We start from the raw sequence: 26,418 nt of genomic DNA, 5'->3' as shown, positions 1-26,418 counted from the left end.
TTTAACTTCCTGATATAGATACCAACACACAAACCAAAAAGTTTTAACTTATATGTCCAATTTACAGTGATATTTATGATTTGATCAGTCCACGCCATGTACTGTATTAATGTAGCTTAATTATCCTAAGTGTTTTAGAGTGAAGGTAAATGAATTTAGTGTTGATGTGTGTCTATAATGATTGATAGTTATGTAATATTTCAGTCTGAAAATACATGTACCTACTACAGTTTAATAAAGTTTTTGAAGTGAGACACTTGCTATAAGTACCAACATCCGAATAAATACTGTATGATAGTTTATTACATGTATTTATAAACAGAGTTACAATTCAGTACGGTATTTCAGGCATATTAAATTTTCTTGTAGCTTAGCAATAAGTTGCAGCAATACTGGTAAATGCTTTGTATCCCGAGTGAGCTTTATTTTTGTTTATTTGATCCATTAAAACTCAAGTTTTCAGTTATAGTCTCTGTTCAAAGCCAAGTAATAATGTTTGATGTGAAAAGATTGAAAACATATAAAAATGAATCAGGAGAAATCTGTATGGGAGAAATTAAGATACTTAATGTTATGGGTATTGCTTATTGTATTGTTGGTTCGATGCACCCATGAAACTAATGTATTATATTTATAATGCTGTAGAAACCATGGAGACGAGAACCTTGGCCAATGGAGGCTTCTGAGTGTCATTTCCTGATTGGTATGTGCCACATCGAGTTGAAAGGTTATCATGAAGCAAAAGATGCTTTTACCTCAGCAGTCAAAATCAACCCCAACTATGCTCAGGTAAGATGTACTCAAATACATCTACTTATAAATTAATAATTGCATAATTAAACACCAACTGAAAGAAGTAAGAGATATTGAGTTTTTGTGTACATGCACTTTCAATTTTATATTTTAAATTGTGTGTATTTGGCAGGCTCTGTATCAAAGAGGTGTGGCTAAGATGAAGCTCAGCAGCCGAGGCTTGAGTAGAGAAGGAATCCAAGACTTCAACAGGGCTCTAGCCATCAACCCTAGAATATTCCAGGTAAGTAAATAAAGTCATTTTTAGCATAGTTGCTAGCACTACTATAGTTGTTGTATTTGTTGGCTGATCTTTCATCAATCCATAAAACTTGTTGCTTATTGTAATACCGCATGAAACTTAAGCTCTGTGCATATCTAAAATGTTGACACATGGATTTGGAAGTAATTTTTTTAAAACAACCCAATTTTAACATTGTTGATCTTCTTGTAGGCATACCTTAGCCGAGCATGTTATTACGGCATGAAGAAGAATTACACTAAGGCTATTCTGAACTGCAATGAGGCCACCAAGCTCCAGCCCCGCAGTGTTCGGGCTTACCTTTACAGGTACATATATTGCATATAGTCTTATTATGTAATTTTATTGTTTGATTTTGAAGATCATTTATATAGCATGAATTAATCTGTTTACCACATTAAGCACGCTGACTGTATTTGATAATTGATTACAGAGGGGCACTCAAGTATCATATCAAGGCCTATGACCTTGCCATCCGTGACCTTGACATTGCCATCGGAATAGACAGTACATGTGACCTGGCATTCTTCAACAGAGCTGTCTGTTACCAGGAGAAGAAAAATTACCATAAGGTGGGTTTTCAGCAATAATGTTATTAAATGTGGTAAAAATAACAACCATTAAGCTCTCTCTCTCTCTCTCTCTCTCTCTCTCTCTCTCTCTCTCTCTCTCTCTCTCTCTCTCTCTCTCTCTCATTGTCTCTCTCTCTCTCTCTCTCTCTCTCTCTCTCTCCACAAAAATTCAACCATGGCGGAGATCTATAATAAAACTCTTAGTGGAGATTCTGGAGGTCAATTGATATTTTTCATTTTGGGACTTTAAAAACAATTCATTATAATACATGTAAATTTTGTAATTATTCTCTATGGATCTCCCAAAATCAATTTGTTACATCAGAATTTATTACTACCATGAACTTTTTCTAGGAATTGGTAGGAATTTTGCAGGGAAACCCATTAAGCTTTATTCATGATTTTGCCTAATCAGCATTTCACTTAAAGAAAATAATTGTGTATCCAGGGAAATATTCGCCCCCGTTTTATTTTTGCCCCTTTCGCCCTTGTTGTCAGCGGGCAAATTTAAAAATGGGCGAATTCCTATGTTCCACTTTATCTCTTTAATACACAAGTGTGTCTGGGCGAATTTAAGACGCGGCAAAACCGTTTGCAAGAAATAAAACGGGGCAAAGATAACCCTGTATACAGTATCTAAGTGGCTTTAAATATCCCAGTGAGTTTGGATAAAAGAAGAGTCCTATCAAAAAGTAAATTTGCAAGTTTGCTAGAGCATTCAGTAATTTTTTTCTTATTACATGTCTTTTAAATACAATGTACAAATTAATTGACTTGAAAGCATTCTTTTTATTTCAGTCTCTGAAAGACTATGGTATAGTGCTGCTACTTGGAGATGACAACAGACTCCGAACAAAGGTTTATATTTCATCTGTTTATGATGGTAGTACATGACATTTCGACTTTATTGGATATTGCTTTTTGAGACTGGAATTTCTGACTTGTAGGTCTTGATCAACCGAGGTTTGCTGTACTTCTCCCAGAAGGATTACACCAATGCACTCTATGACTTTAAGATGGCTGCTAAACTAGACCCGCAGAACTACAGAATTCTCCATACACTGGGTCTCTGCTACCACAAGTGAGTGGCCATCAGATATCATGTTAAAGAAGTCAGACACTGAATAAAACATTCTGTGTGGTATTGAAGGAAACATTCCCAACCTCATTGTGAATTTTTTTCTCTCTCTCAGAATGGATCGACTGAAGGAAGCAGTAGGGGTGTTTACTTCCTGTCTGGAGAGAAATCCGTTCTTCTTGGATGGAATCATTGCTCGTGGAAACGTCTATATGGATTATGGTTCTCAGGGAGGAATCATTTATGCCAGGTATGTGTAACCTTAAGAGGAATCAATGGTCGTGGCCAATTTTAGGCTATGGTATATTTACCCCGATCCTTAAACAAAGAACTCTGTATAGAGATATAGGAAAATGTTCAAATTTAAAAGCTGAAGTATTTGGATTTTTATTATACTAAATGATAGTTTATGGCCAAAAATATCATGTTTAAAAATTAAAGGCAGATCTGATGTTTACTGTGGAATCATTAGAATTTGCAGTGGCTCAGTTTTCGTGGTATTCGTGGGTAGCCCTCGCCCACAAATTTACATCCTCAACGAAAACTACATATAAATGATTTAGTTTACCTACTGAAACTAAAAACTGACGCATCCACGAAATTACATCCCCATGAATAAGCAAAATACCCACAATCCACAAAAATTGGCCCCCACGAAATTAAATGATTTCACAGTAATTTGTTGTCCATCCTGCCTCAATATGAAGGAGTTGTCATTTTTTTCTGACTATGTGTATACATTTTGTTTATATCTTTAAAGTTTTTCTTTTTCCTTTGTAGACGAGATTATGAGAGAGTTTTGATGCAAAATCCACTTCATCTGCCAGCTCGAGTCAACCTGGCGTACACTCTACAGGTGTCTGGCAAGTTCATGCACGCCTGGAGACAGTTTACAGCTGCCATCGAGATCAATCCTAGTAAGTGGCTGAGACAAAATGGTCCATAGATAAACATGCCTTTATGTGTACACATATAGAGTAAACCAAGTATTAAAAACATGCGATAAATATTTGCAATTTCGTGAGCAGCCTTTGCTTACAGTAAAACACGTTACTCAAAATTACACACCATGACAGATGCGAACAAGTCGTTACACTGGAAGGATACTAGTCAATCAGCTATCAGTGAATTAAAAAAATAGGCATATAATACATGTACTATAGTTCTTGTTCTACAGTAAGATAACTTCTATACATAATTGATGTATGAGTTATCGGATTGACATTCAATTTGTGATTGTTGTTTTATTTAAACAGGATTTTTAAAATTGCACTTGGTTATTTATGTAAGAGTTTACTGATATGATGAAGGCATAAGTTGAAATATTCTAGCCAAGCTGAATCCTGCTGAGATCAATTGAATTTAATCCACAATGGAAGTCTTGTACGAGAATATTTACTGTACATTTTTTATGTGACAGAAATCTTTCAAGTAATTAGATCGTAACAACTTACATGTTTATAATCTTTATAGGGTTCAAGCCTGCCTTAGAGGGCCGGGCAGTGGTCAATCTCCAGATGAGCAACACTTTTGCAGCCTTCCAGGACATTTGTGAGTCCATCAAGGTGTCGCCCACAGCAGAGTTACTGACCAACAGAGGCGTCATTAACCAGGTAATCCTCAGAGTTATCTCTCTTTGTAAATGGAACTATGTAATTTATATCCTCTCGTGAGGGGATATAGAAATGCTGATTGTGTGTATGTTGTTGTTTTAGTGTATTACTTTGTAAGTGTTATGTACAGAATTGAAAAAAAAAATCAATAGCACTAAGAATCCTTAATCATATCATATTTCATGAGCATCAAATCTATTAATATAATAAAAGAAACCCTATCTTCATTTTCAATGTTACCAGTGAGTTATTCCTGAAGATGTCATATTTATTTCTTGTATGAGGGGATGCTCTGCTTGATGATGCCTGTGTAAGAAATGGTTGTGATTTCTGTTTCAGTTCATGAAGGACCGTGTGAACGCCATGAAGGACTACCAGAATGCCATCAGGATGGACCCCACCTACTCCCTGGCTTACTTCAATGCCGCCAATGTGTACTTCCACACGCGGCACTTCAAACAGGTCAGCCTAATTGTCCAACTACTTTTCTTTTCCTTGTTTTTGGGAAGGGAGGGGGGGGGGGAAGTTACCAAGATTTTTTTTGGGAACATGGAATTTAAGGGAGGTAACAATTTACTTTATAATACTTTCATGTTAAATACTGAAATCTGATTGGTTTAGATGCAGTTGATAATCCGTTCTATTACCCTCCGCGTGAGCAACACACTTAGCAACGGGTAACACAACAAATTGTTACATGCGCATAATTTATGCGCGTACGGTTCGCCGTAGAATTCACATCATTTCTACATAAAAGCAATATAAAAATTCTCTAAAATTAAGACATTCAGTATAATAAAATAAATAGTGCCTGTTTGAGAGGATAACAGTTGAAATTGACACCCCTCGAAAACCATTGTCAACCTCCGCTTTGTGTCGGTTGACAATGGTTTCCTCGGGGTGTTTATTTCAACTGTTACCCTTCCAAACAGGCACTATTTATATAATATACAATGTACACATCATAAGGAGGCATAAACTGGATCTCCACTGATTTGTGATGAGTTAAAATCTTATTCAACATGTGATTTTTTTTCCATCATTAAACGATTTAATGGATATCTCATCCCAAATTCTATATACATATCCTTTTCTTTTACATTTTTACCCACTTTGTATTTTTATATAGATCTTTCTTTGTAGTCCTCCTAATTTTATTTCAGTGGTATTATATGATGGCTTTGAGGTGAATTAAAATCTTACTGTTGTGTTTCCCTGATAATAAATATCTGACATTGTTTGCAGGCTCTGAATTATTACAACAGCGCGGTGGAACACAACCCCCAGGACGAGTCGGCCCTACTGAACCGGGCCATCACAAAAGTAGGTCAAACCACAGAATTTGTCACTCATCATATAACCGTTAAATTCATTTGATTTGAACAGATATTTTTGCAGGGACTATAAAGAATTGTATAAAATTGTCTTGCATGCTATAGTCTTTATGTTATAATATTCTTTTGTCTGTCATTTGATTTCATTTTGACTATATGCCAACATGGTGATGTCAATAAACTGAATTGAAATTGAATTAAACAGAAGGAAATTTGGCTAGGGTACATGTATTTCTAACAAAAGCTACAAAACGTATAGAAAAAAATAGGAAATCTCAATTATAATTAATTAACACAAAACTCATTACTGAAACTTTCTCTTTTCAGGTAATGTTGCGAGATTCCCAGGGTGCACTTGGAGACTTCAAGGCAGCCATTAAACTTAGTCCGCACACGGCCCATATGTATTTCAACAGAGGAAATCTGTATGCTTCCATGGAGCAGTTTGATCAAGCAGAAAAGGACTACTCTAAAGGTACTGCCCAACATACAGTTTTTTCATCCATCCTATTATAATACAATATAGTTAATTTGAATTGGAATTGAATTCAAAATTGTTATTCCCTCTATCACATTACTACATTTTACAATAAACACATCCATGTACATGTATTAAACAATAGTAATATACCAAATTAAGAATTGGAGTTAAAAATCAAAATATGTATTCCCTCTATTATAGTCTGTCCCAAGATATTTATGCAGCACATTTGGACGAATTTTAATAAAAATACACAAACCTGTGAAAGAAGTGGAATTGAAATAGTTGAAAGGGATAATTTCCAAGATAATTTCATTGACACATTATCATTTTTCACTTGGAAAAATTCACAGGAACAAAAACAGATTTCTTACTGAGATTTATAATGGGGAATGTTCACATCTTTTCTCCATTCGGAATACACACGAAATACATCGCGCAATATTTCAACGTTATCATCCCCGTAGACATCACATTTTTTAACATTGTATTGAAACCTGATAAGCTAACAGGAACATTTCTACTGAGAAATCTTGGAATTTTTCATACTTTTGAATGAACATCATTTGAACCCTGAGATATTTATAAATATCAAGCAATTAAGCAAAATCTAAATTCAGGATATCTTGGGACAGACTATAGATTACCACATTACATTAAACACAGTTAATAAGTTGATTTATTAAACAACATTTTTAATCAATTTTAGCCCTCTCACTAAAACCTGACGATCCCCTTGTGCTGAAGAGAAGAGCAGACGTCTTAGGTAAGCTGGGGAAACGTGATGAAGCCATTGAGGACTATAAACGAGCAGTGGAAATCCAAAGTCACCTGACAGGGAACTAAAAAAGGGAAAAGTCATCCAAAGCTAAAGACATGCATGAAAACAGTGTTCCTAAGCAATTTCTGCCAAATTGTCAAGTTAATACACAAATTTGGCTTTATTTTGTGTAAATATGTGTATTTGATTATTTATTTTGTTGACAGCGAGTTTTATGTATATTTGGTAATCCCCAAAAATACTTTGTCCACGTCTGTTTACCGTAATTCCGTCCGTAAGATTTGGAATCGACTGCTGACTAGAACTGTGATACTTGGCATTTATATGACATTTTATTAAAGGTTGTAATTTGATTGGTTGTTGAAAATAAAACAAAAAGCAATTAATAGTTTTGTTTTTCAAGTTTATTTTTTTTCAGAGTGTACAAAATATGGTTATCAATAAAAAAAGAAAGATCAGTGATTGACAATATTTACACAGCACATTGAAGATAATGTGATTATTCACCAAAAATCAACAAGTGAAAGATTTTTTTTTTTCATGATTTATATGAATCAATGTCACAATTTCTTCTGGAGTTTCTCCATATGATAACTGCTTTCATTGATTCAAAAGTAAATGTTCCTAGTTTGTATCTTGACTAGCACTTTAAAAATTGAACTGTATGATGGAAAGTGAGAGAGATACGGAAGACAGGTTTTCGATGTAGAAATGTTTTGGTATGGCGTGAGCAATAAAAATAATGTTATTTACAAAAAATGCCTAATGAGTGTTATGATTGGTCCATAATTACTTACAAAAAATGTTCAACATCTCTAACAAACTGATGAACATGTTATACAAAATAACAAAAAAAACCTGATTCAAATGCAGTCATATTTGAAAAAAAAAAAACACCAACAAAACACTCAATACATGTACTAGGTATGCAGGGCAAGCAGTTGGGCAACTACTAAATAGTACAAAGCATATTAGTACTTTCTCTAATACACACAACATTTAGAACTGTACAGAAATTAATTAGATTTAAAGGATAAAGCTCATTAATAATGCCCTTTGCTTTCTGCTAATATCCACCTGGTAAATGCTGTGAAATCAAAAATATTCCTTTGGGATTCATTTTCCTCCTCCATAAACCATAAAACATGGCATATTATTCAGGGCTTTAATACGTTAACTTTTTTCCTGACTTAAACAGAGTAACAAATTGAAAATGCCAAAAAACCTCAAATCTTTCTTTAATCAAGAAAATTAACTCTTGCAAAAACTAAAGATCTCACTGCAAGCATACACAGTCCTGTTTTCCCTGCGGTGTATCCAATGAAGCATTAGGTTATATAAGATATTAAGAGTTATTGGTATGTGATTAATACTTTACAACCAATCAGAATGTGTTTTACTTTTTAAAAGTACACCTTACAACCAATCATTAGAGGCTTTGTTTCTTTTCTATAGGAAACTAACTTAAACAATTCGAGACAACCAAACAATGAGGCCAGCTGTGCACTTTTTTAAGGATACAGGAAAGCTTATTGCACGAAACATTAACATCATCTCATAGAGAGTAATACTTCACAAGAATCAAACACACAAAACATTTCATACATATATACACCCAAAACAACTAACGGAACTACCCATCTCAACAGAAAATATCAAATTAAAAAATGAACTGTACATTTAGAGACATTAATGATATTTACACAAACATTAGCACTGAAATAATTGACAATCTCTGTTATTATACAGTAATGTACAATACTTAATCAGTAATTTGTACATGTAATGTATATTTTACACAATTTTTTTTTTAAGACATGATTTCTCGTACGAATGGAGACAAAAGCTGCTTTTTAAGGTCAAAGATCTTCCGTATAAAAGGCTTTTTTTGTTTATGTTACTATCACAGTTTGTAAAGAGACAATTTGGTTCACAGTCAAATGCTATCGGTTGCATTGACTTCTATGGCATTTACTGGAAAGACTTGGCCAGTCTACTAGCACCTGGTTGATATGTGGACTGCGGCACCGAGTGATGCTATGCCAGATTGATCAGTTTCTCCAAAACCCTTCACACAATCATGTGTCGGTCCTGATTTTTGTTTTTGCGGCGGAAAAATCCCGATGGCCACTTCCTCAAGGAGGCTAGCGACCATTTCCTTTTATGTCAACTGTTAGGAACATGGACCACACATGCCCCTGCTCGGCCAGTGCATAGGGTTGCCATCTGTAAAAAACATTTTCATTGGTTAGATTTTTCTAAGATAATCATTTAGTGATACGATCAATAGTTACTCATTTAAATTGTTATTTTTTAATTTGTTTTTCATTTGGGGGAGAGTATTACCTATACATTACCTAGCCATTTCTTAATAAGGAATGAATATATATTAAGCGGTGATAAAACTAGACCAGTTGAACATCCATACACCACGTTACAAATTTCAGACAGACACTGACCTTGGACCATTCATTTGTGACTGGGTCATATGACTCCACGTCTTGGAGGTAATGCTGACCATCATATCCGCCAACAGCAAACACTCTCTCCCCCAGAATACACACCCCCACTGCATCCCTGGGGGAACTGATGTTTGCAATCATGGTCCACTGGTCCGTTTTGGGGTCATACCTGTTCAAGAGATTAACCAAATTTTGAAAAAACATTCACGCAAAATACATATTTATACACTATCATGGTAAATGGCGTCAGTCACATTAAATCAAATGTATAACATGAGATAAAGAAAACTGAATACCTTTCGGCACAGTCAAATCTGCAGCATGATGGGTTTGAAGCAGGTGCCTCATGACCCCCAACTGCATACAGGAAACCATTACATGTGGCCACACCAACTCCTCCCCTCCTCTTTGACATGGGACTGCAGTGTAGCCATTTGTTTGTGTGGGGGTCAAAACACTCCACTGTCTTTAAACAAGAGCTGCCATCCCTTCCTCCCACTGCATAAAGTCTGAAATAAAACCCCCGAAAATGTTTGTTATAGAAAATATATTTTCTTGGTTCTTACTGAACTATATTTTATTGAACATCCTCAATTTAACAGTTTATAGTAAATTACACTCATAGCAAAGTGCCAGGGAGGAACAATCTTGATTTGATATTAATCCGCCATAATTTTTAATACATTATAATACCAGTGGTAATAAAACTACACTGTAATCATGAATTTATTATAAGCATATTTGCGGTGGTGCTGTAACCATGTTCAACTGAATCTGAAATGATTTGTTGACATACTTTCCCATCAGCACAGCGACTCCGACAGTGCTCCTCGACGTGGACATTGGGGCAACAAAGCTCCACTGCCTGGCCTGGGGGTCCCATCGCTCCACTGTGTTCAGGTAAGACCAGCCGTCGTGTCCTCCGACTGCATACATCGGTCCCTCCAGGACCCCCACCCCCAGTCCGTGCCTGTGGGTGGACATGGGGGGCATGAGATTCCAAGACTTTTTCTTTGGATCAAAGCACTCCACCGTGTTCAGTGTTTTGAGTCCGTCTCTCCCACCCACGATGTAGAGTTTGTCTTCAATGACGGCCACACCAAACTGAAGACGTCGCCCACTCATGTTTGCCACTTGGGTCCATGAATTTGTGCGCAGGTCATATTTCTCTATAGTTGTGGCCCCTGAAATATATGTTAATCTTATGAAACAAAAGAACTTGAAGTAGACCACCCAAGTTTTGACTCGTTTTTATGGCTTTTCTCAGACACTGAGATAACATAATTCCTTTTTTTTTTAGGAAATGAACTTCATCTTTTATATAACAAGTCATTAATTTGCCTAGTGCTAGGGTTGTTTCATTTACATAAAATTAAGAGGACCTCTACCTTTGTTGCAATCAATGCCACCCACAGCATACATGAGCCCCACCGTGGACTTTCTGGGCTTTGTGCGGGGACTCTGGAAGGAGGACCGGCGCTCTGGTAACAGGTGATACTTCAAGGCCTCCATGATCAGAGCTTGACATTCCTTCTCTTCACGAAATAGGGCATTGGTTTCAACATGATCAGCAATAAACTGAAAGAAAAAGGCATAAAAATGAGTCTACAGTGATCCTTCCCTGACAGAACTTCTGCAATAACGGCTTCAAACTGCTGCTGACATCCTAAGATAATGTTCATGTTAAATTGCTTCTGGCATGGCAAAACAACTTTTTAACTGTTCTCCTCCAAAACTAATCATAAATGTCCACTCTTGAGAAGACATTTTTATCTTTGTAGATTAACATTACGTAATTCATTTGGCTGTAAAATACCATTAATTCAAAGAGAGAGAAAGTTACTCTTAATCAGAACTCTGGTAAATTACATAAACCTCTGCGAATCAAACTGATAAACGGCTTTGAGTTTTAACCCCTCAAAACAATTTAATGAGATTTATTCGGTAAGTGGATCCAAGCAATACCTGTGGGGACATTAGAGGCAGTTTGATGTGGGAAAGTAGTTTGGCTAAATATTTCTTTCTGTTAGACAGATCATGTTTCGCCCACATCACCAAGGCTTGGAAAATAGTTTCTTCATCTGGTACATTGAGGTCATCACTGGCGAGCAGACGACATACTTCCTCTGCAGGCAGTATCAAAAATTCCTGATTGTGCATTACTTGAACAAAATTATCCTGAAAAACAGAAAACAGGCATTTTAATCTAAAACTAGCCTCATTGCTCTATAAAATACACTAAATGCATGTACTATTAAACTCTCTGGCTAGTTGAAAATCTAACCATGATCTGCACTTAATAACAGATAATGATAATGCAAAATAACACAAGAAATTTTGCAGTTCTAATACACATATGATTTTTATTTCGATAAATCTGAAGTTCTATAGGCCACCTTTAAAATATAGTTTATTTTTAACCTCCAGATCAACTGATGAAAAGTACCCAACTTCAGATATCGTTATCAACAACCTGAGCATACATTTTTATTTTGAATCCATTTTCCTGTTTCACTTTTACACAACTTGCAAACCACCAATCCAAAGTTTTTTTAAACACAGAATTTTGGGGCAGGCAAACAAATTTTTTTTTTAATGTTGCTTTCTTTTTGTTTGTTTAAGTTTTTCTTACCATGAGATATGTGTTGGCGACTTTGTACAAGTTGGAGCATCCCTGAGCGTCGGCGAACTGGCGGATGCCGATACAGTTGGAGGGGTGGAGCTGCTTCATGAGGAAGCTACAGCACGCCTCCACCACCTCGGATAGCTGTAGGAGACAGGCCGTGGATAGCAGGTTCTCCACTGTGTCCTCTTGTAAGGAGATCTTACCTAACAAACCAAACAATAAAAAAACTTTGTTATTTCAAGAGTCCCAGAATCCTCTTGTATGGAGATCTTAGTTGGGATCTTATTTAGCAACAAAACAATATTTTCATTAAAATATTCTTCCCCACAGTCCTAGAATGAAAAAAAATGTACGGTTAGGATATAAAATGACAGTTCAAAAACTTTAGATAAGATACCGCACTAAAAATATTTACTGGGAACCAACTTTCACATGCGAGAAAAATTTGCAAAAATCTCCAGTTTCAATTGTTGCGAAGATTTATAGCCATGAACTAGCCAATGAATGCCTCTCATAAATGTTTCCTGAATGATATTAACTTAGGCATGATTGCAAAAATAAGCATTGGTTTTCTCAAGAAATATCTGAAGTTTTTGCGAATTATAGTTGGTTTATAGTAATTGATACATAAATCTCTTTCCTGACCATCAGAATCGCTCAGAAGTGAATTAATTGAAATGACAGTAATGATGATACACACAAAATATATACTGTATACAGGATTAGCTAAGATTGACGTAAAATACACAACAACAAAAATTGCTCAAAACCATTCATTATAAAAAATCCTATAATATATCTACACATCTATATATTTTGTTTTGTACTTAAATTTTTTAGATTTTGAGGAATTTTTCTAAGATTTTATATATACCAGCTGATCTTAGCAACACACAATAAAACAGGTGTCTGGCTTTTGTCAGCCAAGATAATAATAGGTGGAAACAAAAATCTACTCATCAACCTCCTCCAAATCTATCACGTCATCACAGACAATCAAGTAATTTGTTTACTGGATGTATGGCCACTATATACTGTCTTATTCTATTTATTCATCATATCAATCTAACACATTAACGTTTTTTCAGACACCTAGATTGTCTCCCTTTTTTCCTTATCTCTCTCTGAAAAGCATTACGTTTGGAGAGTTCCCTTCGCTTTGCAGAATAAACCTCCATCTTTAATAGCTTTCAGTTCTGCTAAGTGTATTTTTATTTCCTTCCCCTCAACCTAAATGTAAACAGCTGTTTACAATTGCCTGGCACATTAAAATACCTCACAAGCAGCAAAATTAGATGTTAACGGTTTTTAAGTACCAGTGGCAATTTAACCACAACGTGTGTAAAGTTGTGTTCAATATTTCTGATAACGAAATACACCTGCATAACCAAAACGCACTCAATGATGCATTATTTATGGAGCAAATTTATGTACAAAAAATATCGCACAAAATCTGGAGTCATAATCAGTCACTCTGGGTGCAACATGGTAAAAAATACAAACAGAAACGTCGGTATAAAATCCTTTTAAAATACCAGAATCAAACCACTAGCAAGTTCACTTTTATCAACTTCTGGTACATGTATTTATATGCTAAAAATTATAGGAAATAAAATAAATTAAAACAAAGTAGAGATCAAAGACAAGTAAAATTAGACGGCAGGAAATGCCATGTATCTGGTGCTGGTTATTATCTGAGTTGAGCACTAGTTAACTCTATGGAAAAAAAATTAATGTTGGGATGTAGATGGAACACCAGCCTTGCAACAGGGCTCTATTGTACCGTTACACATGGCTGTCTATTGTACCGTTACATACAGGAGTTACATGTTAAACATCAATAAGGGGGACACACTTGAGCTGAACATGGCAGAGAACAAAGCTCAATTAACACAGAAAATTGCTGAGATCAGGCCATTAGAAATGGCTGAGGCCCTTGAACCACTTAACACTTCTGCGGGTCTTTTCCGGGGGCCAGACACAGGAACTTCCTTATCCACACTCCCCGACTTAGACAATACATTACGCAGTGTGGAGGACAGAGAGCATTTTTAGTACAGCAGGATGCAGGTCTTATATACAACTTCACACATAGTTTCATAATGATGCCTGCACATGTAGCAATGAATCATTTAAGAAACACTAATTTGTTTCCTAATCGTGTGCACAAGAGTCATATAAACTTGGATATTTTATAAGTCAATAAAATTGTCAAGGGTTTTAAACTTATGGGAATATAAAATAAAGGCAAACATTGCAAGTTTATATATTAGTTTATGACTCATTATAAGGTTGGCAATAATACTTAAGAAAAATTATTTACATTTGTTTAGGTGCAGTTTTTCCAAGCTCAAGATAATCCAAATTGATTTGTCTTCAATTCCCTACACCAAAAAAAAAAAATGAACACTCCATTTCACATCCTCAATTTCAACCCTTCCTCTCAACACCAATGCGCAATGATAGATAGAAGATTAAATTTAAATACTAAAAATATAACTAAATGGGCTCTTTGTGTATTGAGGAAATTGTATTAGGACAAAGGTCCACACATTGAATTCTACTTCAACTAGCTAGCTACACACATCTGTAACTATGACAGTCAGACTGATCCAAGATACTGCTGAATGGTTTAATGGTTCAATATGCTACAGATAGGTGATGAGGATCAAAGACTTCATCACTAATTACAGCATTAATCAATGCTGTGTCTCTGTTTGTAATTAGACTTCAGTCAATAAACATCAAGATAATCCTGCTCATCACCACTCTACTACAAAGAATAATGCATTTCTAAATTGCAATCTCTCTCTCTCTCTCTCTCTCTCTCTGCCCCTTTCTAATCTTATCAAAACTATCCATGAACAGTATTTTTGTCAATCTGACCAACTATGTTCTCTCCTTTTCCTTGCCCCAAACCAAGGAATATGTTTCACCTGTCATAAGATCCCCCTTTTTCACAGTCAAATTATCCCCCTTTGTGACTATTGCTTCCCGTGTCTGCCCATTCTCTATTGTGCTTTGTTTGCCCATTCAGAAGATCTCCATTTGTGACAATTGCTAGCCCTTTTCTACAGTCAAAAGATCCTTAGTTTTTATCCTTGTTTCCCCATCAGAATTGTGATTATCATGTCTTAGTAAAGTAAAAATCCCCCTTTTGACATTCCCTAGTTTTGTGACTATACTAGTAGTTTTCCACATTCAGGAGATACCTATTTGTGACTACTAGCAATTTCTGGATTGATTTTACTTAGGCTGGGCTTATATTTCCAGCCAACACTAATCTGCCCGGACCTGTCACCCTCACACTCCATCTTCATTAAGACGGGAATTTCTGTCACATAGTCCCCCATCAATCAGTAATGTCCAACTCGACACAAAATCAATAGACAAGTCACCCATCAGCATTTATCAAACAGATCAAGGTACTCAGAAATCAGCAATACTTTGATACACACCAATTTACAAGAACTGCCGTTTGAAATAATCGGTTATTGAAATAATAAATGCTGTTTTATTTATGATTTCTTGCTTCAAGCTCCTATCACACCATTTTCATTAACATGGCACTCTATTAATGGGCTTTAAAAAAAGCAATTTGGCATAGACTGAGGCATCAGGCATTAGTAAATTACGTTATCCACTGTCATAAAGCTCCTTTTTCAATATTTTTTTTTTTTAATGTCATACCGGGCAATTGAAAAAGTTTAGGATCATCAATGGTAGCTTTTCATTATAAATAAACTCAAACACTCCAACTGACCTGTATAAGCATAGTTGACGATGGCTACCATGGCATCCGGATCCACGTCCTTCATCCGGATTTCTTCCATGGATGCCTCCTTTACATCGTTCATGAACATCGCTGCGAAGTAGTCGGAGGCGGCACTGAGGACCAGCCTGTGGGCGGGGATCCGCTTGCTGCCAACGATGAGGGTGACATCACAGAGCTGCCTCTTCTCCACGTACTGTTCCATCTTCCGGATCATCCTCTCCGGGTGGTTGTGGGAGTGGAAGAGGTCAGGGGTCATGGACTCCTCCATCCTCGAGTTGGCCTGGTTCTGTGAGGCATATGTCTGTTGTACGAGGTACCTGGAAGGCAATCAAAAATTACGTCATCTTTTTACATTTTAAAGGCATTTTTTTCCCCTCTTTCTAATTGTTAGTGGTGCACCATCCTGCTTTGTAAAACATTTCATTATTTTCTCTATCAATACCATATGTTGTCAAGAATGAGCTCAAGGCCAAAAAGCTTTAGAATTTTATTTTTAATAACAACGAAAGTTAACTTGATTACTGCAGATATGTACACTACCAGTGTATTCACTTATGAATTGTTAATGAAAAAATATATTGAAAGCAATCCAATACACAAGAGAAAAAAATTAAAGTTTTAAAATTCAGAAATTCCATTACGAAAAAAAGGACACAGCCAGCTTTTAAACAAACCTTGTCTAGTAAAGTCACCTACGGAACAACCACTGAAGAGGTACCCATAAATACTGACACTGCACTGTAGAAAAGGACCCCCCACTACTGCTTATACACATAAACAAACTGGATTTTCAATAATCATTCACCCCAGTGCCAAATCTGTTGGCAAGAAGTGAACAGTGAAGAAAGAACGAGCAAAAAGGATTAGCAGCGCACAAACATGTAGAGCACATAAAAAACACACACACACATTGGATCCAAACACAATCATCTGACATTTATTGGATTAAAGCAAATTCTATTATGAGATGTTATTAACTTAACTCAAAATACATCCTTTGGAAACTGCATTGTACAAAATCAATTCGCCTTTAGAAAGGAATTAGTATTAACTGAATTACTAGGGCTAAATAAGCATGAAAGGTCCCTAATTTGATTTTCTTCCATAGAGGCACTGGGAACTTTGAGGACGCCAGTATGATGTCTAATTTGGGGATGCCAGTACAATTGTCTAATTCATTACATGTTTCTTCAGGGAGATATATTGCCCACATAGGATCCTTGCATGTACAAACCATGTACCTCCCAGGTATAAAGCTATAATTTATATTGAAGAAAAATTGTCCAATGTTACTCAAGCTAATAGTCCCTCGTGAAAAAGTTTCCCTATTCGATGATGTTATAACAAATCCCAACACTATATAAATGTGAAAAGACTGACATGATGATATAGTGAACCATCGCATTACGAGGAAATAATCTAAAATATTGACAATTTTCTTTACAATAGGGTGATCTCATCTGATGTGTCACTCGGGGAAATACTGGTAATACTGGTAAAGATTGAAAACTGAGAAGACAAAATAACCTCTGAAATAATATAACTTTTTTAGGTATAACAGAGAAAAAACTGGAGACATACCTCAGATTTCCAAGACGTCACTACATTGTACATGTACTTAACAATTTTCATCCTCTACCAACCAAGCTGCTTTAAAGCAACATGCTTGACAAGTTTCTCAAACATATATATACATTGTATGATGTAAAATCTGAAGTAGCCATCTGAAAACGCCTCAAGAGGTTGAAACCTCATTGTATTATCAAGTGTTTCATTAACTGAACACTTCACAACCTTTCTTCACAAAATGGCCCATTAAAACTTAACAAGGGGTTGCAGAATAAAGAGTTCCCAGATGACTATAAGAGGGAAGTCCCTGTTAACCAAGATAATTTGTACTGGCTCTACAGATTCTAGGACACAGATTTAGTCTTAATCCACCTCCAACCCCCCCCCCCCCCCCCCTTTTGAATATATGATATTTTTTCATTTCATGAAATGATACTATATTTCTTTGGAAAAGTCTACTACACACTACATCTGTACAATATGATCTTTGAAATTAGAGTCAAATTATGAATTTTTTAAACAAACCCTTGTTTATCAGAAATTTACTCCTCCATAAAAATCTTGTATACCGGTATTGGTAACACTGCTACATTCGACAAACAATATTCATTATAACTTTACATTAATCACAAATTAAAGTCCAATGAATCTCCAGGTAATGTAAAATGAAGACTTACTTTCACAATAGCTGGACAATAATCATTGTTGGAAAAGTTTCCAATTTAGTCATAGCATAACTTTTATGTATTTCCATCGTAGGTGATCAAAAACCTCACCTTGAAACAAGCTACCTGATGTAATACAATACTGTAAAACATACCACCTGCTTACAAATCCCAATAACTTCATAAATAACAGGAACTTTTACATACTAATCGTCCCTATTATGAAAAGAGGGTTTCATCAATTGCATCATCAATTGCATGGAAAGCTTTTTCGCCTCTAAATAAACTCTCTAAGTGAATTACTGAATAACAGGAACTTAAAATACAAAGTCATCCTTGTTTTAATAAAAAGAAAGTCTCTTCATTTGCTTATAAATATACAAAGTTGGAGCTCATACAAAAACCTCATTATATTCATTAATCTTGTAATCAAATTCTAAAACAAAACAAAAGGGATCTGAAACTGCATGTTATTCTGATTTTTCTTTCAAAATTCAAGTCGTAAATTCAAACAAACAGTCTCTTGTGAAGAAATAGAGGTGACCTTCAGTAGAAGTAGGAAATCCCTATATATACACAACAAACACTGCTTTGTTAAAAAAAAACTTAAAACATTCTGTATTCATTACAGAGATGTTATATACATGAAAAATTGCTACTCTGTTTCCATATAACCAAAACCGATCATTTCCAGAAAACTTCCAGCTATCAAATATGTCATCATGAGCCAACGCAGGGCAGTCTGATTTTTATTGCAATATCTATTAACTTTTCCTAATATTTCATGCAATATCAATGTCGAGTGATAATTTTACATGGTCTCCAGAGTAAGGATTGCAGAAAGGATGGCGTCTTGGTTTGCCGTTCTTCCAACAAATCATTTCAACCTACAGAGACTGGCATTGTAATGATCGACACTGATCACAGCCAGAAAACTCTCTACATTCATAACCACAAAAGATGCTGATCCTTTCTATCATGTCAGAATCCAAAAAGGGTACACACAAACCAGTCCTTTTTCAAGACAATAAAATTAAGTTGAATTGGTAAAAGTTTAGGGATAAGATGGTTTTAAGGCCGGGTTACGGGAAACTGTGAAAGGTGTCAGTTGCTCAGAATTTTGACAGAATTCACTGGATTTTTTTCTATTACGTTCCATTTAAGGTACGCAACAATCGTTTGTTTAAAAACTTTTCTATACTCTGTCCACAGTTTTTGCTTCCACCTCTTTTCGCATGGTATTTCCAGAATATTAATACCTTTGTGCTCTTAAACTACAATATATGTACGTCGCACTATTGATGGAGTCATCTTAAAAATGAATATTTTATTCAGGGTTTGATCAAATTAATATAAAACATTTTCTAAGCCTATGATATTACCACCTTTTTTATTTCCTACTGAATGTTTATATAAACCCAAAGATGCACATAGAAACAAAACAGTCGCAATTAATATATTGCAGATTGTATTTTCATTGTATCTTGATTAAAATATCCAAGTATGAAGGATTTTTTAAATAGGAAGTACTTTAATTATTTGTACATGTATTTATGATGCATGAATTCAATGTACTTGCATGTGCACCATCCAAAACAACCGTATACATGTAATATAATTCTATAGTCTGTCCCAAGATATTTATGCAGCACATTTGGACGTTTTTAAAAAAAAATACACATACCTGTGAAAGAAGTGCACTTGTAATAGTTGAAAGGGATAATTTCCAAGATAATTTCATTGACACATTATCAATTGTCACTCAGAAAAAATCACAGGAACGAAAACAGATTCCTTACGGAGATTTATAATGGGAATGTTTACATCTTTACTCCGTTCGGAATACACTCGGAATACATCGCGCAATTTTTCAACGTTATCATCCGGGCTTGCTGCAATACAAAATCTCCGTAGACATCACATTTTTTAGCATTGTATTGAAACCTGATACGACAACAGGGGCGTTTCGACTGAGAAATCTTGGAAATTTTTTATACTTTTGAATGAACATCGTTTGAACCCTGAGGTATTTATAAATATCAAGCAATTAAGCAAAATGTGAATCCAAAATATCTTGGGATAGACTATAAAAAAAAATTCGGCAAAATATTCTTTTATAAACACAAATTTACAAACTTGATGATTTCCTTATATCTTCATTGCTTTATTCAAAACCGTGTCCGTTTATCAAAATAAAGGAATATGAAACTATATAACTGTACACTTTATTGTACTTGACATTGATGTGACGTCATTTACCTACTCAAAGAACAATTTGTCAGAGTGCCAATAGGATCCAAAGCAGCAATAAAATGTAGAACGAACTTTTTACTGATAAGAAAGTGAAAAACACAGACCTTCTAGAACTAACTTATTTCAATAGCCTAGTGTTATTACTGACACAAAATCAGCTTTTACTGATTAAGAATACAGTTTCGTGGAGGAAAACAATAACAATGTGTACATAGATCCAAATACTGTGTTGTCAAATGTCGCGCGTTGTACGGTCTTTGTTTACAAGTCTGTAATCTATAGGCACACTTACCTATTTTCGCTAGAACTACGGGCAAGTGTGGGTGAGGGGAATGCATCCACTACCCCAGGGAACGGGAGGGTGTCCTCATCCTCCTCTAACATGATACAATCAAGCGAGACTTTGTAAACACACCTGGGGCTAGACGGAGAGCTGAGGTCATCATCAAACCATGTGACCTCGTGTCCAGTCAAGCGCAACGACTGTGGCTTAGTGTGAAACATGGAGTTATACGCCGTTAGGCAAGGTGTGAACGGATTTTTTTTTTTTAATTATTGATTTGTCGAAACTTGTGCTTTTGATCGATGCTGTCTGATTCATCCTGTTACCAATTACATAATGAAGAAATATTATTTTGATTTAAAAAGAAACGTTGATTTTTTTTAAAAAACAATATTTTATTATTCAATATATAACATAAACGGATGGGATAGCAGGCATTGCCTATATATATATATATATATATATATATAAATCCTCTTTGACATTGAATTACCCCCTTCCTTACGAAAAAAAATATATGCCCAGAAAATGTACTAGTAATCAAGCGCTGAGAAAATGTTTCCCAGATTAAAACAAATCAGAATATTATTCTAAGAAATCCGAGAAAAACAGCTGTGTGTGGAAGAGATGATGGAAGATAAGACAGAAAAAAGGCCTAGAAGAGATGACTAATTTACTGATAAACATGGAACAACACGGTAAAAAGTGGCATCTGCTGAGGGCCCCGCCGAGCAAAGCTCAAAACCCACAGCTTACTCCGGCAGTCTAGGAAATAATTCCTATGTGTTCCCATTTCCACGACACGGTATTCTTTTTTTTCATCACGAATTTTTTAAATCAAACTTTGCCCAAATTCCTTCTATTACCGTTTTTAAAAGTTACGTGTACATTCTTTAACTTTAAGCTTTTTATGCATGCAGAAGTTACTGTATGTCATCAACCGCCGTTTGTTAGTATGCTCGATTTATTAAGGAGTAAGGAATAATTCTTTGAGTATTATGGAGTGATAATTTCGAAATTATCACCTCATAATATTCAAAGAATTATTCCTTATTACCTATATTTATATAATTTTAAGCCATCGTATGGTTAAATATAAGGAAACCCCGCTGGCGCCACGATTTTGAGTCATTTGAAGTTATGGGTTATATGGTGCAAAATCGGTACGTAGTGTTATATCACAGGCAAATACACTGGAAAATGTAAATATTAACTGACACTTACCTATAACTGCTTCTGCTTAATTCACGTCAAGTATTGAACACATAAGTGCAGTTTCAGTCGTAAATACTTTTGAACACACATTGTCCAATTTTATATGCACTAATTTATCTTCTTAATTAATTATTGACCTGATGAATGTAGGCCTTCCATGCACTGCAGCATTCAATGTAAATATTTTACAAGCAGTTTTAGAGGGGTGTTTTTGTACCGACCGAAGCAGCTATGGTGTACTAGTTATAATGCCTTCAAAAGATTTTTGTGTTCAATTGTAACTCGGAACATTAAGCCAAGAACAAAACCTACATCAAACACGCTGACGTTCGCAGGCTGCCAAATCCTTTATTTTATCTCACAGGCAGAAAAACTTCTGAAAAAGTTATCTCCCCTTTGAACACCTCACCATGAACCCTTTAAAATCTCGTACCAAGTAGCGGTAGAATAGTTATTGCTTTTTACAAAATTTTAGATTATTGCGAATCAAACTTACAAATTTTGATTCCCAACAATCTAAATTTTTGCAAAGGACACTGAAAACTTATGTATTCATCTTTTCCAAAGAAATAGTTCTGCTGTTTTTATTGATTTTTTTCCAAAGTGATCAAATTTCAAGAAATTCAGGTTGTCGAACATATACTTGCGACCTTGAACCGAAAAGTAATTTATATAGTACGGATCGGAGAACTCAGACCCCGTAGTGCAATGAAGATAAGATGTGTGATTCAGAGTTCGTGAGTCATACACACAGGCGGTAGTGACAGATAAAAACAAATTCAAAATTCCAGAATCTCAGTATTCAACAACACAATTTTATGAAATCAATTATTCATTACCAAACGTAATTTAACCGCCGCTAATTTGCATCCAAAGCCATTTGCAATCAAATTTATTCAACGAGACTTTCACCTCCTGAAATAACAATTTAAATGAAAAGGAAAACCTTCATCTCTGAACGGTCTATAAAACTCTAGGGAATTTTCAATCAATTGCTGCGATTCGTGTAGACGTATGGCTTAAGAATTCTATAAAACTCTAAAGTAAAAGGGGGGAGGAGGGTTAGTGAAGGGGGGGGGGGGTAGTGAGAAACTATACAATCGTCACCCAACACAGTTTACCCCCGCTACGAATACTTACCACGCCTTTCTATGGGCGCCCTTTCGTGGCACCGTAGAGAAGTTCATCCGATTGTACAAGGGTACGGTCACCGATCCTATGGGATCCTCCCAGTTTTGTTTTCGGGATTCTCCCATTTTCCCCGGGGCACACACATTCAAGGAATATTTGATATGAGCAGCGTCCTTTGACATTTTATGTAGATACGAACTCAAGAAGAAGCACTTTTACGACTTTAGAGAAAAACACATTCCGTCCACCATGGTCAGTGTGTAAACAAGATTCTCTGTGTGCGAGCTGGCTTGATGTTTCTTCCACAGATGAGAGCAGATAGCATCAGATGTCTGCCCTGGTGCAATAGAGAGGAAGAGATTCCAGGATCCAACGGCACAGCACTGACAAAAGTAGATTTATAATATATCAAAATAACGGGTCTTTAGCACCGCGTGGAATCACGAAGAGGATAACTTGCTCTCATGGTGCGAGCTCTTTTATCCCTTCTGAATAACAAATCGCACTCCTGAACCATTTTTCCTTATCTTCTACATGGATATATTGATAAATGAAGATGCATATTTGAACGGAAGTCAATTTTACTCGAACTAAGGAAACCGCTAAAAATAAAATGTTTCTTCGCTTTTAATTAGTTCAAGAGAATGAAATAGAGCTCGTGTAAAGTGTAAAATTATTTGCTTTTGTAATGAAGAGAGGGAGAGAATTTAACTTTATTGATATACCGGGTGACAACGGATCTCAAACAATGAGCGTGTTGCGTAACCGGGATCAATAGTTATGGATTTTGCCCCACTAGCACGAATTCAAGCATATCGAGTAACAAAAGTATCATTGCAACGAAATTACCGTAGAATTTTGGATCAATTTTTTAGCAACTTCATTTTCTAATCATTATCAAATCGACAAATGGAAATATTCAACATATGCAATGCATACACGTCCTCTAACTTGAGTGATGATTATTATGCGCTGCACTAATTATTCCCTCCCTGTCACGCAACATCTGCAACACAAAGCATTGGTTCTCGTTTGATCCAAGTAGAAAGGAACACTAATTAAAAATAATTGAGTCTACTCAATTAACTATCACACGGCAGCAATGAATATGGCAGAGGAGCCATTAACTATATGACACATCTTTCGGCTTATAGATACATATATACCTCATTGATACATACAGTAGGCTCAGCTTCGCTCGCCCCCAGTGAAAGTAATCGGTCCTTGTCAATTTTTATAGAAAAACCAATTTAGGCTCCATAGACCAATCGTAGTTTCTGACCTGCTCTGTCGAAAAATAATAAATTCCTTTTGTCGGAGGACTTCACACAGCTTGTGTATTGGAGGGAGTGAAATATTGCTCCCAGGACGTGGCTTAGATTAGGGCGGAGAGGCGCCATCTGTGTTCCATATAGAGCCGATGATACTGTAGATACGCACATCGCTAGGGTCGTGTTTACAGCATTAACTAACTATGATTATGTGTTCTTATCAGATAAGACACATAAAAATAATGAATTCCTCGCGATTTTTGAAAAAAGCCTACTCGACGAAAGACGTCTGTCACTGTTGAACACATCCCATAAGTTGTAGGGAGATTTGTATTTGTAACATATATATATCTTCATTTTACCAATGTATATATGTATGTATATACATGCCTTTTATATGCACTTTGAGTAACAAAACATTTCAATTTGCAAGAAAAGTTTTTCCTGCAGTTTTCAGTGGATTTCATTCATCAAGCGAAACTTTGAGATAAAGAAACGAAAAATAATAATATGAAATGCAAAGACTCTCTAGGGACATGGGGGGGGGGGGGGGGGCGGGGGGGGGTATGCCAGTTTCTTACTCAAGATACGCGATTAATAAGCGTTTTCGGGCGAAATGATTTTCGACCTGATTCATTCTCATAAATCTGAGAGAAGAAGAGATCGCTATATTATATATACATATACTAGTGTACATTTATACATTTCTAAAATTTATCAAACCAGTCGATTTTTTTAACAGGTCGGATTAAAACAACATCCACTTTCCTTCTTGTTATTGCTTTAAATGAGCATATAGGGAAGTCATGCTAATCCCCTGTATATCGCTGGTTGACTTATGTAAATGTAATGTGAAAGTATATATGTTGCAGCTTGTGTATGTTGCAGTCGGCAGAATCAAAGAGGGATAACTTCTTATTTGAAAACAACCTGCAATGGTTGGAAAGAATTGAATTACTTCTATAATTGTAATCCTTATAATTGTACAACACCAATTATTCGAATAAAAATTGTTCCAGTAGCTATGAATCATAGAAGATTTTTTTTCAACCCAGAAATGACAAGTTAATAGCAAAACGAAGCGTTGGCTTTTGTCTTTACTGATGATTACATCTGCATCTATTCCTATTGCATGCCATGCACATGATGCAGTTTTATTGGGTAAAACCCCCCAGCAAAACAATTACCTCATTTCTGCAGATATAGAATGAAGCATAAAGAACCTATAACAATCCATTTTATTAGATTTTGGAGCCCACTGTAACAATCATTAATTTCTCCCGAGACGATCCCATCCCACCTTCTTTCCAAGTCACCAATGTAAAAGTTATGAACAAGGTCAATAATGTACAAATCTTAAAAACGTCTTGTAACAAATTGTCGAAGTTACCTAAAATAAACGCATTCCACGATTTAATAAAAGTGTGAAATGAATATTAAATGTATTTTAAATAACATGAATAGAAAACAAAAACGTTCTCTCTCTCTCTCTCTCTCTCTCTCTCTCTCTCTCTCTCTCTCTCTCTCTCTCTCTCTCTCTCTCTCTCTCTCTCTCTCTCTCTGGGCGTATTTGTTTGCTGGTCCAGAATATTTCCAGTGTCTACTTGCTATTTAGAAAGTAGTCAATGGAGATTTACCGGAGATCACCGAAATGATTACTGCAAACGAGCAAATTAGGATTACTCTTGCAACTATCTTATCGGCCAAACGAATACACCCCTATAGTAGGTTATTACTTGCCAATTAATAATTACAGAGAGCAGACAATGTGTTATTCACTTGACATCGAAAACAAAAACCTCATAGAAAATGTACATTTCTCTCTATTATCGATGGATTGTCATTCTTATACCATCAATATGCATAAAGATATTCAATAAAAAGATGTAAACACAGCATTTCCCAGATGATTTTATTGGTGTCCCCATTCCCCCTGATCAAGGATCACAATTTAGGATGAGCACAAAGATCATAGCATATATAGCAATCCAATATTGTAAACAGGAAGTTATGCGACAAAAACTCACCTTAAAATCGATACAATTTGTGTATTGTCCGGGCACTGTAACTCCGACATTTCCCTCTCTGGTCCCAGATTCCGCGCTGCTGTCGATTCTAGTCTGCAAACGGAGCTGGTGTATGTTGGTCATGGAGTGTATATCAGTTTGTCGGTTATAGAGAGAGTCAACATAACAAGGGTCGACCTGATATAGTGTATTTACTTCCTCATCTGTTCACGGGTCGTGATTAACTTT

General features: G+C 35.8%; 2 protein-coding genes across 14 annotated transcripts in view; one reads left to right on the top strand and one right to left on the bottom strand.

The window, feature by feature from the left end:
• The window catches only part of LOC105338994 (uncharacterized), a 26,404-nt gene extending 19,103 nt beyond the window's left edge, over positions 1–7,301 (top strand). For all 7 annotated transcript variants that reach the window (XM_066076821.1, XM_066076824.1, XM_011444351.4 and 4 more), the window contains 13 exons: positions 646–789; positions 926–1,036; positions 1,247–1,362; positions 1,488–1,626; positions 2,425–2,484; positions 2,574–2,707; positions 2,820–2,954; positions 3,485–3,621; positions 4,178–4,317; positions 4,657–4,779; positions 5,563–5,640; positions 5,979–6,126; positions 6,842–7,301. In XM_066076821.1, the coding sequence (XP_065932893.1) occupies positions 646–789; positions 926–1,036; positions 1,247–1,362; positions 1,488–1,626; positions 2,425–2,484; positions 2,574–2,707; positions 2,820–2,954; positions 3,485–3,621; positions 4,178–4,317; positions 4,657–4,779; positions 5,563–5,640; positions 5,979–6,126; positions 6,842–6,978 (1,602 nt within the window). In that variant the 3' untranslated portion in view covers positions 6,979–7,301. The remainder of the gene's footprint in view (positions 1–645; positions 790–925; positions 1,037–1,246; positions 1,363–1,487; positions 1,627–2,424; positions 2,485–2,573; positions 2,708–2,819; positions 2,955–3,484; positions 3,622–4,177; positions 4,318–4,656; positions 4,780–5,562; positions 5,641–5,978; positions 6,127–6,841) is intronic.
• Positions 7,296–26,418, bottom strand: LOC105338993 (kelch-like protein 5). Of its 7 annotated transcripts, none has more exons than XM_034445503.2 (10): positions 26,191–26,418; positions 22,902–23,275; positions 15,765–16,093; positions 12,008–12,204; positions 11,341–11,553; positions 10,764–10,953; positions 10,172–10,559; positions 9,672–9,884; positions 9,373–9,544; positions 7,296–9,139 (listed from the first exon to the last, which is right to left on the bottom strand). In XM_034445503.2, the coding sequence occupies exons 2-10, from the start codon at positions 23,072–23,074 to the stop codon at positions 9,080–9,082; spliced, it is 1,935 nt and encodes a 644-aa protein (XP_034301394.1). In that variant the 5' UTR covers positions 23,075–23,275; positions 26,191–26,418; the 3' UTR covers positions 7,296–9,079. The 7 variants fall into 7 exon arrangements, with proteins under 7 accessions (XP_034301394.1, XP_034301392.1, XP_034301393.1 ...); XM_034445501.2 differs by lacking the exon at positions 26,191–26,418 and adding an exon at positions 24,059–24,243; XM_034445502.2 differs by lacking the exon at positions 26,191–26,418 and adding an exon at positions 24,074–24,243.

This window comes from Magallana gigas, chromosome 2 (assembly GCF_963853765.1).
Source record: "Magallana gigas chromosome 2, xbMagGiga1.1, whole genome shotgun sequence".
In the NCBI taxonomy this organism is placed as follows: domain Eukaryota; kingdom Metazoa; phylum Mollusca; class Bivalvia; order Ostreida; family Ostreidae; genus Magallana; species Magallana gigas.
Note: the sequence above shows the minus strand (reverse complement) of the source record. Positions and strands in the feature narration are given on the sequence as shown.